The following is a 17,634-nucleotide window of genomic DNA, read 5'->3' as shown; positions in this document are numbered from 1 at the left end:
TTTTTATTTAAGAAGGATGAAAACGATGATTAGAAAGGAAAAAAAAAAGAAACAGGGTTAATTTTTAGAAACGAAAAACCAAATGTGAGTTTAGTTTTAATTTTGGAAGATTAAGCCTATAAATACCATTACCATGTATTGATTGTTATGGTTTGTTCCTTGATTTGGAAACTGAAAAAGATGGTTTTTAGAATTTTGTTTTGGTTTTGAGAAATTGGTTAAGAAATCTAAAGATTACATAGGAAAATAAGGTTTTACCTTGTAAGGGATTCCTATGGTTTGACAATCTAACCTTATTTTTTGTTCAAAATAATTAAAATAGATATAACAATAAAAACAATAATAAAGCCGCTAATGTTATCGCAACTTCGACATTCTCCCCGAACTCTTCTCTCTTTCTTGAAAGATGTCTTTTCTGTTTATATATTCGTATCATATGTGAGGAGAAAGTGGTAAAATAACTTGTTGTAGCTTTGTGTTCCTTATAATAAATCTTGTACATATTTTATTTTTCCCTTATATCTATCGTTAAAAAGAAAAAAGAGTAAAAATAAAAAGTTGCCATAATGGAAAGGAATTAGATTTTTTTAACCAAAATAAACATAAAACTCAATAAAAAGAAAAAACTAACAACTAATGTTATAGATGGGAAAAAGAAAAGTAGGTTTTGGTAGGAAGCATTAAGCAAACAAGGTGAAGGTGTAATGTCAGAATAAAAAAGGCGCTAAATAAATAGGGATTTGCATTAATTAAGAAGATCGTCCCGAAAGAAAATCCAAAAAGTTAAAAAGAGAAAAAACTCATGTTGGGAGAGTGAAACAAAGAGAGAGATATCCCTCTCCGCCTCCGGTGCTATGAACACACCGGTCTGGTGCTGAGAGTCTCTTCGCAAAACCCTTGCCCTTCAAACCACGTTCTAGGGCACAATCTGACAATCACAATCCCCCCTCTGCCCCTCCTCTTCTCCCTTATCTCCTTTTTTCCCAACCATGGCCCATGGTGGCTACGGCAAGCGCAGGGTCAACCCGGCGGCACGCCGATCGAAGGGTTTGGCCGTTGAAAAGAAGCCCAAGTCCGTCTCCCTCAAGAACCAAATTCGATCTGCCGAGCGCATGCTTCGCAAGGTTCCTTCCAATTCTTTTTTTTTTTTTTCCTTCTTTCGCTTTTAGAAATCGTCGGTTGACATTGTAGTTCTGGGAGCTGTTTCAGTTCGTTTTAGGGTTTTGGGATTTGTTACCTGTTTAAGTTTGGTAAGATTTGTTGCTGGGGTTTCTCTTACGATCAAATAAAATAACACTTGATTCTTAGGATAGTTTTTTTGCATGTTGAATTTGATTCATTGGGATTACTGGAGTTTAATATTGACATGTTTTAATTAGGATAAGTGTGTACTTACTATATGAAGTTACTCAAATGTTGAGGTGAAGGATGTTATGGAGGATTTTTTAGTTTCCGTGTGGGTTTGGTTTTCGATATATTTTTTGGTTATTACACCGAGTATCTTTTGATGAGGAAGATGCGTACCTTTGTTTGTTTTTTTTTTTTTTTTGCTCCGACGTTTACTGTGCGTGTTTGTTGTTAATTTCATTCCTCCAGAATTTACCTGCTGAAGTGAGGGACGCTCAAGAAAAGAAGTTGGAAGGACTTAGAAAACAGCAAGAAATTCATTCTCGGTTGGCAGTTGAGCGCAAAATATTCTTGCGCGACAGGAAGATAAAATTTTTTGGTAATACTTGGTAATAGTTTTTCTGTCATTTGATGGGGTTTGTTTTTCAAGCATGTATCCAATTTTTATTTATTGTCTATTGTTCATTTTCTTTTAAAACCTTGCCCTTAATTCAGAGAGGAGAAAAATTGAAAGAAGAATTAGGCGGCTTGAGAAACTTCAGCGTGCTCCATCTGGCCAGTTTCAAGATTCAGATGTTGCAGATCAACTGTCTAAGTTGAAAGAGGATCTTGAATATGTCAGGGTATGTAATAGAACATTTATTTGTTGTAGAAGTATGCATATGTGAGTGTATGTGCATTTGTATACATTATGCATATAATATATTTATGTATGTATATAATGTATATAATAAATGCTTCCATATGCTGGAGATCATCTAACCTTTTCTTTTCTTTTCTTTTTTGGTTGTAGTTACTTCATAGTCTTCACTATCCTGTTTTTCTTTCCTAAAATATCATCATGACACACATTTACTTTTTTTCATTTTTTCTAATGCCAATACAAATTCTTAGACAACCCTGAATTCTTGCATTGTTGATTTACTTGTCTCTCATAAACTAGAGGAGGTATAAACTGTAGATTCAGCTTTTGTTTGCCACGTGCTTTGTTATTTCCCCATTTACCCCTGAATGAAGAATCAACAATAGTTACAACAGATGTAGTGATAAGTATAGCACTTGGATTTTCATTAACCTCTATAATTGCAGACATGAAAGTTTTTCGTTTGAATGCAGTTCTTTCCCAAAACAGAAAAATATGTAGCTTTATTTACCGGAAGTGATGATTCAGACATGGTTGATAGGAGAAAGAAGTTACGTGAGCAGATTAAAGCCAATTTGATTGCTGCGGCGGCTAGTGGAAAGGATTTAGAAGGTGGTTTCTTTAACATATTTTCTACTTTTTTTCTCTCATATTTTTGGCTTAATTTTTTTTTTCTGCCAAGTAGTTGGGGAATTTTCTTAGAATATAGGTTTATGGACGAAGTGCTACCTACAAAATTTAGCAACCTAGTTAAATTTTAAAATCAACTTATTAGAAAAATGTTTAAATGTAGCCTTTTTTTTTTCTGAAACCTTTGGGTTGAAAGAAAGACAAGGAACCTTGATACACGAGAACCTTTGGTTTGAAAGGATACCTTGTGACAGTTCTTATATTTAGTTTTATTGGCTGCTTTATTTAAAATCTCCGTTGAGCAATTATAGTTTCAATGCTATTTTAGCAACCCATAGAACTTTTTGTCTTCTCTATGTTATCAACTTGTTGAACAACTTTTTCATTTAAACAATTTCCATTTGCTCAATGGAAATTGGTTTTATATATAGAAAAGTACATTTCCCCTAATATTTTGAATATTGTAGTTTTTTATAGTTGTTTTTATCAAGATCTTAATAGGCTCTTTTTAATGACGTGGAATTGACTCAAACAGAGACCGGTAGTGAGGATGATGGGTTGCTTGACATGAGCGAGGATGATTTCTTCTTATGTGGCAGCTCAAGTGATGAAGCAGATGCAGATGATGAGTGGACAGATAAAAGTACAAGGTATGCAGGCTTTGAAGTTTCTTTCTATTCTTGTTTGATAATTTTTTGCGAGAGTTTGGCCGTTTGGGTATATTGAATGATCATCCTATGCTTTGGCAGGGAACAAGCTTCCAGTACTTCCGGCAAAGCAGCATCCGGCATGTCTAGTGATGAAAAAAATCATCAGGTTTATATGTGATTGCTTTTGTCTTGTTCCCTCCCCGTCACGCACATCACTTTTTCCATCATCCTCTTATTTGACTAGCATTTTATGTAGAGGCAGATTTCTGCCAGAGCCTTGATGCCTCCTCCTCGTCCTACCAAATCATTTTCAAGTTCAGCTCAAGCTTGGACAAAAGCTGGATCTTCGTTGAGAAAATCTTCCACAAATCACAGGGCTGAATTTTCTACATCCAGCAATACATCAGGTGGTAGAAGTGGATCTTTTAAAGCTAGGGGATCCTCAAACTCCTCGCATACAGGTCAGAGCAGTAATATAAGTTCCAATTCTGATGCACACAAACCCAGAAGAAAGAGGAGGCCAAAAAAGAAAAAACAACAGGTATACCCCTTTTTACCAAAAATTCATTCCTTCACGCTAATATTTGTCTTCTACTTCATTAACTCCTGTGCTATGATAATTGAAATTCAATATTCGGAAAATTCTTATTGAAATTACCTGATAATTATAGCAGTATAGCAAGTATAAATGTATAATGCATATTCCTAGTCTCGATCCCCTTCTCATATATCCTTGTAAGAAGTTGGCTGTTGCTTCAAAGTCCTCTCACTCCCCAGTTCCCACCATACACACACTTGTGAATTATTTATTTCCATGTGCTTGTGAAAGTACTTTGTACCATTGACCAGTCCCCTTTTCACAGGTATGATAGATTGGCCTTGGTGCGCTGTAACATTACAAGCCTAAACCTGACTTCTGAAGCGGATTCTGAATTTAACCCTTCGATGAAAGTATCTTATCTTATCGGTTCTCGACCCTTTTGGCGGTTTGCTCTGCATATATCAAGGGTTTCAGAAAAATTATTTCCTTTAGTTGTGTAATGATCTCTATGATCTTTTATTGTGGCTCTTTTTTTTCCCCTTGTTTTCTTTCCTTTTGGATCATCAGAAAAATCTTCACAGGTTGTGGTTTTGGGTGGTTTTCTTTTCTATACGGTTGAAACTTGTAATGAAACCTGAATCTTATATACCATGCTTACTCTGTGGCCTTCGTCAAAATTACTTCCTCTGCTTCTTTCGAGTTCAACCCTATTTTACCTACTATTTTTGATTCCACACAAGAAATAACGGTGTTTGAAATTGTTGTCGGATTGGATCATGTTATATATATATGTATGTATGTATGCAAATTTTTAATATTTAAATTGTACAAATTAGAACTCCAACGTAGGTAACAAAAGAATTTTATAATGAGAAGTCGATGTAGAAAAGCATAAACTTCGTATACTCCCTTAAAGAAAATGCCAATACTATTATCATGCAATGTCTTCTCAGATTAAAAAAAAAAAAAAACTTATTGAGATTTAAGAGATCAAAGAATTGAATCTTCATTTAAAATTTCTTTCAATTTTATTTTAGGATAAAAGAAAAATGAAAATACAAACTTTGATGTTTGTTTCATTAATACTCATTCTCTACAACATTACCCTGAATCCTTCAAAAACTTCATCAACATTGCTAAGGTCCGTCTTTTCAAAATCGTCTTAAGTAGCTTTCAAAAACTTTAATTTTCTATAAAAATAGGAACCAATCTTTTAATTTTCTATAAAAATAGGAACCAATCCAACATGTACAGATTCTTACTTCAGATTGTAGTATTCTTTTTTCCTTTTCCAAAAGAATGTATACTTTTTAAACAGAAAATATAAGTTTAGTAGTTTATTCTTTATTTCATGTGGTAAACTTTGAATTCAATACTAACGTTTCCTCTCATTGTTTTCGTCCAAATAACCTTAATTGATATCTGTCAAAAAGTACAAAGGGTGTTATTTTTATCTTTTAAAAATTTGAATGACTCAAAGGTAAATTTTCCATTCCAAATTTAACGTCGAAAAAAGAAAAAACCATCCCTTCCTCCATCGATGTTAAAATTTTGGAGCGGAAAAGAAAAAGAAGAAAACCGAAGAAGAAGAAGAAGAAGAAGAACCACAGTGGTTTTCATTCTTCAGAGTCGCTCAGCATCGAGAGGAAAAACCATCGATTGAGAGATTCTAATGGAAGCTCCTTCAGCTCAGCTTCCTTTCTTCTTTCTCTTTCTTTTACTCTCGTTTTCACTCCCCATTTTCGTACAAAACTCTCTAGCTGATGGTGTCACTCCCCAAGAAGCCAATCAACTCAGAGATGAGGTATTGATTCCTTCTCTCTTCCCATTCAATCGTGTTGCAGAAATCCATTAAGGACTGATAGTCGATTAATCCTTCCTCGATTTCAATACCCTCCAAAGCCATAGCCTTTTGTCTCTTTTTTATTGGGTAAACTCGTCGGGTGGCCTACATTGCTAGTTATGGAATTGGTGGACTTTGAATAGTTTTTTCCTGATATCTGAAAGAATTTTTCTTAAAATAAATCTCCAAATTTTCGTTTTACCTGCCAGTACATGATGATTTTCATCGAGTTTATATGTTTACACATTCTAGTTAAACCGGATTGAGGACGGAAGTTCTTAAATCTTACTTTACAATGATACAGTACCGAGAGCTTCACTGTCTTCATTGAAGGAGGACAGGGGTACGAGATTTGGAATTAGTGTTTTCATGATATTATTGATAACTCGGAAATATTGTCTGTTTGAGTTTCATTTGCTTATGATCTGTCCCCATTTCTCTACTGTTCATCTATTTTCTGATTGTTTTGAGCAAGATATAATTGCTATGTAGGTCCGTGAGATGTTTTATCATGCTTTCAATGGATACATGAGGCATGCTTTTCCCCTCGATGAATTAAGACCTCTATCGTGTGAAGGAGAAGATTCACTTGGTGGTTATGCATTGACTTTGGTAAGCTCATTTCTTCTGTTTTACGTTATAAATCCAAATAATAAGTTAACTGATTGAGAGTTATCGTATTGGGATTGTGATGATTGATGCTATGTTGTTCTCCCATTTTGTTGTCACAGATTGATTCTTTGGATACACTGGCTTTGCTTGGTGATCGGGAACAATTTGCTGCATCTGTTGAATGGATTGGTAAAAATCTTCGGTTCGATATAGTGAGTAATATACATTTTTGTGGGGGTTGCTGTCTCGATTAGAGTTATCTAGTGTTAAAATCTGTAGTGAAGTATTTTTTATAGGATCATTACCTGGTTAATGGTTTTTTTCCTTTTAGGTGCTTGTAATTTCTTTTTCTTTGACCTTCAGCTATGTGATGAATTTACGTGTTGAGCTTTTTCTTCAGCATGTAGTATTATATGACCAAGTTATCTTGGTCTTCGAGTCTTAGTGCATGACCTCTATTTTAGGTGTTTCAAGTAGTTCTCGGATGTTTTATTTTTTTTATTACAATTTCTGATAAAGTCTAGACCGTATTAGTAACAGATAGAGATACCGAGCCATCTCAAAATCCTGGTCTTTGTCAACTTAAAACAGGAAATTACTGCTTCTGTTCCGATGGGTGTGACAGTTTGCTTGGCAAAGAGATTCTCTCTGAAATTCTATAATAACCAGAGCATTTAGGAGAGATGCTAGGGGTTGGTGAGTTAAAGAAATATCAGCAGATGATGTCTTTGCAGACCGAGGATCCCTTTTTATTCGTGGTCGATAATGGTCAAGGACTTTGCTTCTAGTAAGAGAGTTGGAGGGTAACCAGGCACTGCATATTTCCGTTTGTATCTACGGGAAATTTCAATCATATTATGATTTTTAAACAAGGTTATTTAGTTAAGCGTGCTTGGATAAAAATAGTACTAAGTTGGGTGGCCACTTAGAAAGTTCTCGGGTTGTACCCCTCTAAACAGGGTTACTTAATAATTGCTCAAAGATGAGTTATTAAGTCATGTGTGTGAAACGTTTCATGTATTACTCAAACTGAATATTGTTTCAGTTTTGTACCATTGTTATTCTAAAATTATATGTTTCTTCAACTAGAATCTTATGTTATAATTACAGAATAAAACAGTATCACTCTTTGAGACAAACATTCGAGTTCTTGGAGGTTTACTTTCTGCTCATCTTATTGCAAGTGACCACACTACGGTAATGATTTTTATTTATTTATTTTTAATTTTATATATTTATTTAAAACTTCATTATTTATATTTTAATTTTTCTTTTTACATTGCATCTGTGTTATCTTGCAATTACATTACTTCAAATTCTGATGGCATCACAAAATCAAGGTTCTATAGTCAGCCAAGTAGAGTCTTGTTTTCACGAATAGTGTAACAATAGTTGCGTAAATATCATTAAAAATTATTTCTGATTTCTCAACAAAGTTGAGCACTTGGATTGAGAAGTGGTGAACATTTTGATTAAGGTAAAGCACAGAATGAGGGAATCCATATGAACTGTTTACAATGATGGAGTGGTTTGTAAAGGTTAAGATTATTGTAAACTTGAAAAATATTACTCACCAGCATGTGATTCTCAAGTGAAGAAACGTATCTGTTTGTCTTAAAAAACTAGTTATCCATGAGAACAGATTTGGATAATACAAGTTTAATTGAACAGTAACAACCATACACATTTGGGATTTGTTTTAGATGAGAGACGGTGGCTAAATATTTACATGCCATTCTTGCTGAGGTCAATTCTGCTTCTTTGGTTGCATTGAACCTCTGAAGTCCGTTTTTTAGGTTCATTAATTGGATAACGAGGAATTAGAAAATTTCAAACCACATTTAAGTTCTGTTCAAGTCTACCTTTTCCCATCATGCTGTGATAGTATATTCTCAAATATTGTATGCCTTCCTCCTATAGTGCAATATTCGTTTGAAGATTAACCCATTAGATGTCCATTTCTCATATTGGTTGTAGCTGTAGCTAGTTTATCCATTGATACCGTTTGTAGTACTAGTACCTACGTTTCTTGGATAGTTGTTCAGTTCTTAAATATGAGTATCTGATTGATTCCCTCCCATCCCTATAGGGCATGAAGATTGCATCCTACGAGAATCAACTGCTTCACTTGGCAGAGGATCTGGCTCGAAGATTACTGCCTGCGTTTGACACTCCTACAGGTTTGTTACTGAAGTATTTCCATCTTTGTATAGTTAAGCTCACATGAAGAGAGCAGCTTTTGCAAATTTTGCATACTGAAATTTCAAAACTTTCTCCCGTTTTCCTTAAACAAGATGATTTCATTAAAGAGAGAAGTTAAAATAAGATTAGAGGATATCCAACCAAATTCAATTGCCTGTGCCTATGTATATTGAATTTTCATTTTTGGCACTTCTATTTCTACCTTAGTGCATGCTTTTCAGTTTTATATTCCGATGGTTGAATTGCCCATACATAGGCTTAAGTTTGTTATGTAGTTTATGTCATGGGATTGCAAGGTCTTTTATTCTAGATTATATGTTTGTGGATTTTATCATTCAAAAAGCAAAGCAAATTTTCCCAAGCCATTACTTTCGTGAAACTAAGCTGGAAAGCTCTTTTTTGGGTGTCATAGACAAAGTTCATATGCTATTGGTGGCTATTCAGTGACAGTCTATTTCATCATACTATGCAGGAATTCCATTTGGATCAGTTAACCTACTGTATGGAGTTGATGAACATGAAAGCAAGGTAAAGCTTTTTTCAGCCTTTTCTTATACATGTGATGTCTAATGATCAACTAGAAGATCATGCTACCCATTTAGGTTCTAATAAAGAAACCACATAGCTAGGAGATAGTTTCTTCTTCCATTACATTAGAACACTCGAGGACCATCAGAACTAGCTTACCAATGTGACATTGAGTTACCTTGTATGAACACCAAGGACTATTGATGTATATCATATGATAATCACGAATTCATGTAACATAACCAGTAATTATTTAGCAAGCTCGGTTGTGGTTCTAACCCACATATTTTGTTCTGTTTCTCAGATAACATCAACCGCAGGTGGTGGAACCTTAACTTTGGAATTTGGTGTTCTAAGCCGTTTGACAAATGATCCAAGTGAGTGTTGCAACCTAAACTTGAAGTGCATTCTTATCTTAATTCAGTAGTTTTTAGGGTTTCTTTGGAGCTTTTGGTCCCTAAGGAAACGCCTCAATTGTAGGACAACACCCCCCCCCCCCCCCCCCCCAAATCCATCATGTTTGTGTGAATAGGGTGTCTAGAATATTATTTATGACACTAATATCAAAATGGGTTTAAGAACACCATGCAGTCCACCCCCCAAGCAATTCAACGGTGTCAGTCGCCTCTGTCTTTAGTTCCTTAAAATTACAATTAACTGTCTGCTCAAGTCCTTGTTCCTATCCTACATATACCCTGCCAAAATCTAGCTAATTGCCAAAACTAATGGTTCCCTTTTTCCCCCTCCCGGAGTACACCTTTATGAAATTGTTTCCACGGAACAAATGTGAAATGTGTTGAGTTATTTGTAAATCTTGTCACTATTTAGTAAAGTGGTTAAGTATCCTTGGAACTATACAAGGTTTTAGTTACGACACTTCATTCTTTTCTTTCTTACTCTCTCCTACTTCTTGCTTGGTACTTGGTAAGTATCTGTTGATATCTCTCATGTATGGCTTCTTTAGAAAGTTGGTTGACTGCCTTTTGATCTCCAAATGCTCATTCCACTTGGTTCATAAGATTTCACACATTTCCATTTACCATTGGAACACAGTTTTTGAACAAGTAACAAAGAATGCAGTACGTGGACTTTGGGCATGCCGTTCAAAGCTTAATTTAGTTGGTGCACACATTAATGTTTTTACAGGTGAATGGACACAGAAGGTAACATACAGGCTGTTGAAGTGTATTACATGCTCAATTTATTAATGCCCTATTAGTTGCAAATAACAAGACTTCTGAAAACTCTTCTGCGAAATTTTTTTGATTGGAGGGAAGTTTATGATAATGGATAGATATGTGTCCTGATCTTACTAATTTATCCTAGAGAATATTAAACACAGGTCATATAGATGTAAGCTGAGATTCAATGTTTTAGTTATGCACAAGGTTGGAATATAATGCTCGCCTCTTCTTGGATAAGAGTCATGACGTTAGTTATTTCATTTTTTATTTTTCTTATGAAAACAACTTTCATTGAGGGGAAAAAATGAATACAAGGGCATATGCCATTAGTTATTTTATTAATTCTACTTCTCTTTTAGCTAATATACAAGGATGGGGGAGAAACTTCCCAATCATATTCCTAATATATTCATTCGATGTCACATTTTATTAACTTACCAATCATACAAGAGGAGGTTGTCTCTCTCTTGTCCTTGATGGGGGAGTTATAACTTTAGGCTTGGGAAAGGGATGTGTGTGTTTGGATCCCTAGCCCATTAGGGGGTTTCTCTTTTAAATCATTCTTTCATATTTTATTGGGCCGTTTCCCCAATAGGGAGTATGTGTTTGATGTTCTTTGGAGGATTTAGATTCCAAAGAAGATTAAGTTCTTTACCTGGAAAGTTTTACTTGGTCGTGTGAACACTATTGATTGGCTCTAAAGGAAAATGCCCTTATTAGTTGATCCTTTTTGTTGTACTCTGTCTGAAGGTAAAAGAAGACCTGAATCACGTTGTTTGGGGTTGCAAGCTTGCAAATTCTATTTGGTTACATTTGTTTCAGTAGTTTGCATCTTGCCTGCTTTCTGGAGGTATATTATGGATGTGATCAGGAGTTCTTCCTCCATTTATTTTTTGAGTAAAAGACTGTTTTCTTATGGTTTGCTGGGGTGTGTGCAATGTTATAGGACTTGTTTTTTTTCCTTAAAGGAGACAAGCTTCTTTATTATTAATAAACTCAAAGTACAAGAGACTTCTACATTGAGAATAATAGAGAAGCCTAAAAATGGGGGAGCGAGCGAGAGGATCAGTAGGTGCACCCAGACATCTCAACTAGGTTAATACCCCCATAGTGCCCTTATCATATCCTGACTTGTTGAGAGTTAATGTTGTAAAATGTAAAGGCCATCTTGGAAATACAGTGACCGGAATTCTTTACATGCCCCTCTTGTAATATTCATACTTCTAGATTTTAGTCCTTTGGTTTCTAGAGGGAGATATCTTATCTTGCCTCTTTCTTGTTAACTGTTTCTGGATCTAATAGAAGTTTGTCAGCCTAAAAAAAGTATCTTCATTTCTTGTCTCGCAGGATGCAGGTATAGGTACGAGCATCGATTCCTTCTACGAGTATTTATTGAAGGTTAGCAACCCTTATTTAAGCAGCTTTCTGGCATTCCAAAGAATATGCTTCCAACAAATATTCATATTCTGTCTAATTATTAATACATATATTCTCTTCTGCTCATCGAGGGCGATGAAAAATTTTGCTTCAACTCTTTGTATCAGTTGCACCATACTTGAATCAACTATCTTCTACTTTCACGAGAAGTTTCTGTTGTGTTTGTTTTATCAATCTATTATCTTTTCTTTGCACAGCAATTGGTTCCTTTTACGTGGACAACACACAAGCTTCGCTTCATTAGGCTTTAAACTTTAGGCAATTGTTGTTGATGTCTTTTCTTCAATGCAACTATATTCATTTTATTTGATAATCATCTTATGGTATACTGCCAAATGCTTGATTCTGCAAGTATTCAATAATTATCCATCTAATTGTTAATTAATGCATAACTAATCCCAATCTTATACCCCGTAGATTTCCACTGTTCATGTATTTATTTACTTTTATAATTGTAATATATGCTTTTAGGCCTATCTTTTGTTTGGCGATGAAGAATACCTATTCATATTTCAAGAAGCATATGGAGCTGTGATGCATTATCTTTTCAATGATCCTTGGTAAGGTTATGCATTCTGTGTCTAATTGTGAGGATTAGGAAGATATTTTAGTTTCCCTCCTCTCCTGCCTTTAATTTAAAATGATCAATGGGTGTGTCTTACATTTGATATTGTGACCGGTTTCCCATACATGTAGGTATGTGGAGGTAAATATGGATTCTGGAGCTCTTGTCTGGCCACTATTCAACAGTTTGCAAGCATTTTGGCCAGGGCTTCAGGTTTTAGTTTTTCTCTTACATATTTATACTGTTAATTGTTTATCAGGCTTTCCTGTAGGTTATAAACTCTAGTTCAAAGAAAAAGAAAAAAGTCAAAAAATTCTTCTATTGTCTTGAAAGGTTTTGGCAGGGGATATTGACCCTGCAATCCGGACACATACTGCTTTTCTTAGTGTCTGGAAGAGATATGGATTCACACCCGAGGGTTTCAATCTTGCTACACTCAGTGTTCAGGTATCTTAATTATCAATACTGGATATAAGTCAACTAATATGTTTTAATTTATGTTGTTAAATCTCATTTCTTTTCAATTATATTTTCTTGAATAATCGAACTTCCACCAAGAAAAATGAAAGAAAACATAAGGCATACATAAAAGACCCAAAAAGGACCCGCAAAAGGAGTCCAATTTAAGAAATGGTAACAAATAGTTACAATATGACTTACACTGAAGCCCACGTATAGATGTTGAATCTTTTTAGGGTCCAAACATCACTCCGAGGTCTCAAATTCTCTAAAAACTTGGTTTTTCCTCTCCTCCCACACTCCACAAACTTGGCACGCCCTAGCCTGCCATAAAAACACTCCTCCTGGAGCGAAAAGAAAGACTCCATCTCTGTAGCCTCTATGTTTTGCTAAACTGTGAACTCTTTGAAAAAAACAACACCAAATTGCTTGTGCAAAGTCACAGCTGTAGAGGATATTATTAAGATCCTCACCCAATAGTCTATAAAGAATACAAACCAATAGGTTAATCAAATTCCCCAACCTTCTCGAAACTCAATCCAAAATGTTAAGCCATCCATGGAAAACCTGCCACACAAACATCTTAACCTTCTTTGGGTTTTTTACCCTCTGCAACAAAGCAAAGACACCACTGGAGGGAAAGGGATTGATCATACAGTGAAAGAAAAACTTGCAAGAGAAGCCATCAGAACGACAAGGGCTCCAAAAAACAGACATCCTTGCTCCCCAACCACAGCAGAATTCCCCTATCAGCGAGAGAAGGGTGATAACATCCGAGTTTTCCTGTCAGACAAGGAACATCTGACCCCCAATGTGGCGGGAAAAAAAGATTTGAGAAAAGGACAACTCATTTTTGCCGACAGGTGATTTCTCATTGAGTAAAAAAGATACAATCTATAGAGACGAGAGTAGATGGGTCTATCTCCTGACCACCTATCCCTCGTAACCACCTTTGCTTCTTATATGAGCTTCTGAAGCATGCATCTACCCATCCATTTATATGCATGCATTTGTCTATATATGTGATCATTTGTAAGCCCTAGTCCTCTATCAGGGTTCTGTTTTCCTTCAGCTTCTACTGACAAATATAGTATTTCAGAGACTTCAACATTTTATCTTTTCCTATTTCTGTAGGCTCCTCTAAGTACATGTCCTTATATTTAATTTTGGTTAAATTGCAATTTGAATTCCTAAACTCCTAAGTTTGTGTCCGTATGGTCCTTAAATTGTCAATTGTGCGAACATGTTCTCGACACGTTCAAAATTTTAAAAAACTAAATGATCTATTAGATATGAAATTTGAATTGTGTGTAAGGGAATGTTAAAATTGGGTTGTCTTGTAGGTCCAAAATTTAAAATATTGAACAGATTAAGGACTTGTGAGAAACAAAATTGAAAATCTAGGGAGCTATTATACACATAATTGAAAGTTAAAAAACTTATTAGATAATTATAAAGTTTAGGAACCTATTGGACATAAAATTGAAAGTTAAGAGTCCATTAGAGACTTTCGAAAGTTCAAAGACTAGATAACTAGAAACTTGAATTAATTGAATTGTTTTTTTTTTTATTTCCTTTGCATGGTCATTTTTCTGATTCATGTATCATTGCAGCATGGGCAGAAAAGTTATCCACTACGCCCAGAGTTAATAGAGAGCACTTATTGGCTCTACAAAGCCACCCGAAATCCCAGGTGAGCTAGTGAAAAGTGGTTGTGCTATACAAGGAGCGTAGGATTTACGTAATGTTCATAAGTATGTGGTTGTGGCCCTACTAGCGTTCTTCAATATCATCTTTCATTTCTAGTGGGCCCACAAGAATGATTAATTTAATTTCATTCCTTTTGAAACAACTATTCAGGTAGAAAGTGATCAGCTTTTGTTATTGTTGGATGAAATTTTCAAATTGTGAATGCATAAAATCTAAAACATTTAGGATATTATATTCCTAGAAATTGCTCCATGTCTGAAATCTTTCTTTATAGATATCTTGATGCCGGACGGGACATGGTCGCTAGTTTGCAATATGGTGCCCGATGCCCATGTGGATATTGTCATATATCAGATGTTGAGTTTCACAAGCAAGAAGATCACATGGAAAGCTTCTTCCTTGCTGAAACGGTGAGGAAACTCCTCCTCCATTCCCCCACACACTAAAAAAATGAAACAGAAACTATTATCTTACATTGTTACTTTTTGGTCAATGACTCAATGTTTGTTGGATTAGGTAAAGTACTTGTGGCTTCTTTTTGACTTGGCCGCGGGCCCTGACAACCTTGTGGAAAATGGTCCATACAAGTAAGCTATAGGTTCTTTTCAAGTTTTGTGTGTTAATGGAACACCCTTTCTCTACCATGATATGTAATATATTTAAAAGCAAACTACACCTGAATTCCTCTTATAGGTATGTTTTTAGCACAGAGGGCCACTTGTTGCCTGCAACCCCTCAAATATCCCTAGTTAGGGAACATTGTTCATATCTTGGGGCTTTTTGTAAAAGTGAAGTGGAGCCCAAATCTGGTAACTTAAATAATGCAACTGATGTTGAAGAAGCTAAACGTTCATTCTCCGAGGGAACAACTTCCACAGAAATTCCGTCAAGCTCTGATTTTTCTGAGCTGACATCAACAACTGGGTTGATCAGGGTAATAGTTTAAATTGCTTTAAGCTTGATTCATATTGCTCTCTTAATTTATTCGTATCACTGCGTTTTTTTTCTCACTTCGTTAAATTGATTTATAATATTTAGAATATTGTGAAGAAAACACATTTGCATTTCTGCGCCGTACGGATACTTGCACTGTTACACAGTTGTTGGTTATTGTACTAGACAATGAAAGGAAATTAGTCAAACAAATTAAAGAAATACCGAGTGGAAAGTGGCATCTGAAATTTATGCCATTCATAATCGCAGTCCATGGCCAAATTGAATTAGGTCGACTTTTTACCAAATAGATTCTTATTTTATGTCACACAGGGGTTTTGCCCAGGACTGACTCATGGACAGAAGTTTGGTATAACGTATATTGGCTCGAAAATGGCAGACGAGTCCGTTAATGAAAGAGAAACTGTCGAAAAACATTTGACAGTGGTTGAAACTGATCAAAACTCCGGGCATTCGACATCTGATGAAATAAACCATGATAATTCTCAGGAGCCTGGGGAGGACTTTCTGAATGACCCACATGCTATTTAAGGAACTCATTTTTTCAAAATATATTTTTGGAATGACTTAAGAAGATCTGATGGCGCCTGCCATCTGCTTCTCCATGGATCCTCCTTACTAAACTTCTTTGGGATATAATAATTGGAAGCATGAAAGATTCTAACTGCTGGTGGAGCTTATTGTCACAACCATGGAGGTATATTTCGTCATTAACGGCGTGAAACGAGAGCTTGGTAGCAAAAAGCTGACATGTACAAACAACTTTGCTTTGTTTTGCTGATTAATATTGAGTTCATGCAGATTCTGCTGATTGATGCGTTAACTTTTTTTAAACATTTTGGCCATTGTAACATAGAATTACTACTGCTTTGTAGTATTTTTCTTTCTTTCTTTTTTTTTTTTTTTTACAGAATTCGGATTTTATTTTGTTTGATACAGGAATGGATATTTGTTCACATTGTAGAAATCAGATCTATTTTGTTTGTTTGTTGTCTACTTGAACTGGTAGTACCCAAAAGTTAATTATTTCGTATTTTTCTCAGTTATGCATAGAATTTGACCAGTTGATCTGACAGCATTCATCCAGCTATATGTATGTATGTCTATATATGTACATATGCGTGTGTATGTATGTATTTCCAAAGTGAACCCTGAAACGGTTGAAAATTATGTGCAATGTTGCTCGAGATTAAAATAGAATAGCTCTTGGAAGGAGATTGTTTCTATCCAATAATCTTTAATTTAGACAATTTTTCTAAGTATAAAGAATTAGAAACAATAGAGTAAAGAAAAAAAACCTTTTAGGTTTAGTTTCAATTTTGGTTAAGACTCTAAAACGTAGTTTTAAGATTTAAATTTACTTTATATATTTCAAAATATTGCAATTCCTATTAGTTTTGTTTTGACTATTAATTTTTTTTTTATTATTAAAGACTCACTTTTTGGTGTTTATTCATTAATTTAAAATAATTATGAATTTTAGTTTTAATAAAACTTAGTGACACTCAATCGCCAAATTGTACCCATTTTAATGAAGTAGATTCCAACCAAACGTGATTTTTAATTTTGGGAATCGTGATCGGTGAGAATTTGAGTTTAGGAATTTGTAAGTTTATTTTGCTTCTTTTTACTTTTTATTTTGTAGATATCGGAAAAAAAAATAAACAGATCCAATTCGAGTGATACAATTCATATGCACTTCATACACCTAATACATATATTGTGATATACATTTACTACACCTGATACACATATTTGTATATATAAATGTTGAACATGACCAAATATTAAGGTTTTTAATTTAATGGCAATTAAGCAAATATGCCTAATTACATATAGATAAATAAAACAATCTAACATTCTTGTAAGTAACTTGATCTTTATTAACTTTAGAGTCAAAGAAACGTGAAACACTTTTTCACGAATGTTTGGGGCAAGGAATGAGCTATTATAATCCTAGGTTATTATAGATGAGTTATAATAATTTTTGTTTGAAGGATAAATCGTTTTAGTTTTGATTATAATAGTATGTGTTCATGGTCTATATTTTTACCACAAAGATATGTATGTATTTTTTTTCTTAATCTTTTAACAAAAGTTTAAAATCTTTTATCGTAAGTTGAAACATTTGGTGTATCGAGCATATATTTAATGTATTAGTGAGTATCAAATGTGTACAAAGTGTTTATCAAGTATCTATTAGAAGGTTATATGTGTATCAAAATGGATATCGATAGTGTATCAAGTGTATTAGTGTATATTTTGATTGACTTTCTAAGTATTTAAAAAAAGATTTATAAATGCAAAAAAAAAAAAAAGTTTATAAATA

The 17,634-nt window shown here is 34.5% G+C and overlaps 2 protein-coding genes across 4 annotated transcripts; both read left to right on the top strand.

Annotated features, from left to right (window-relative positions):
* Positions 1-724: 724 nt before the first annotated feature.
* Positions 725-4,488, top strand: LOC103483652 (rRNA-processing protein EFG1). 3 transcript variants are annotated; one of them, XM_051086086.1, is made up of 8 exons: positions 725-1,124; positions 1,597-1,726; positions 1,843-1,970; positions 2,464-2,602; positions 3,156-3,270; positions 3,370-3,436; positions 3,527-3,811; positions 4,134-4,488. In XM_051086086.1, exons 1-8 carry the CDS (start codon positions 990-992, stop codon positions 4,137-4,139), a joined length of 1,005 nt encoding a protein of 334 aa, XP_050942043.1. In that variant the 5' UTR covers positions 725-989; the 3' UTR covers positions 4,140-4,488. The 3 variants fall into 3 exon arrangements, with proteins under 3 accessions (XP_050942043.1, XP_050942044.1, XP_050942042.1); XM_051086087.1 differs by having other exon boundaries at positions 731-1,124; positions 3,533-3,811; XM_051086085.1 differs by having other exon boundaries at positions 749-1,124; positions 3,527-4,488.
* A 793-nt stretch (positions 4,489-5,281) lies between these two features.
* LOC103483651 (alpha-mannosidase I MNS4) lies at positions 5,282-16,301 on the top strand. Its single transcript, XM_008440368.3, has 17 exons — positions 5,282-5,615; positions 6,147-6,266; positions 6,386-6,478; positions 7,377-7,463; positions 8,356-8,446; positions 8,941-8,996; positions 9,301-9,373; positions 10,050-10,159; positions 11,528-11,578; positions 12,089-12,177; positions 12,314-12,395; positions 12,516-12,629; positions 14,255-14,334; positions 14,626-14,761; positions 14,868-14,938; positions 15,045-15,285; positions 15,618-16,301. Exons 1-17 carry the CDS (start codon positions 5,484-5,486, stop codon positions 15,834-15,836), a joined length of 1,845 nt encoding a protein of 614 aa, XP_008438590.1. The 5' UTR covers positions 5,282-5,483; the 3' UTR covers positions 15,837-16,301.
* The last annotated feature ends 1,333 nt before the right edge of the window (positions 16,302-17,634 follow it).

The sequence above is a fragment of the Cucumis melo genome, chromosome 6 (genome assembly GCF_025177605.1).
Source record: "Cucumis melo cultivar AY chromosome 6, USDA_Cmelo_AY_1.0, whole genome shotgun sequence".
Taxonomy (NCBI): domain Eukaryota; kingdom Viridiplantae; phylum Streptophyta; class Magnoliopsida; order Cucurbitales; family Cucurbitaceae; genus Cucumis; species Cucumis melo.
Note: the sequence above shows the minus strand (reverse complement) of the source record. Positions and strands in the feature narration are given on the sequence as shown.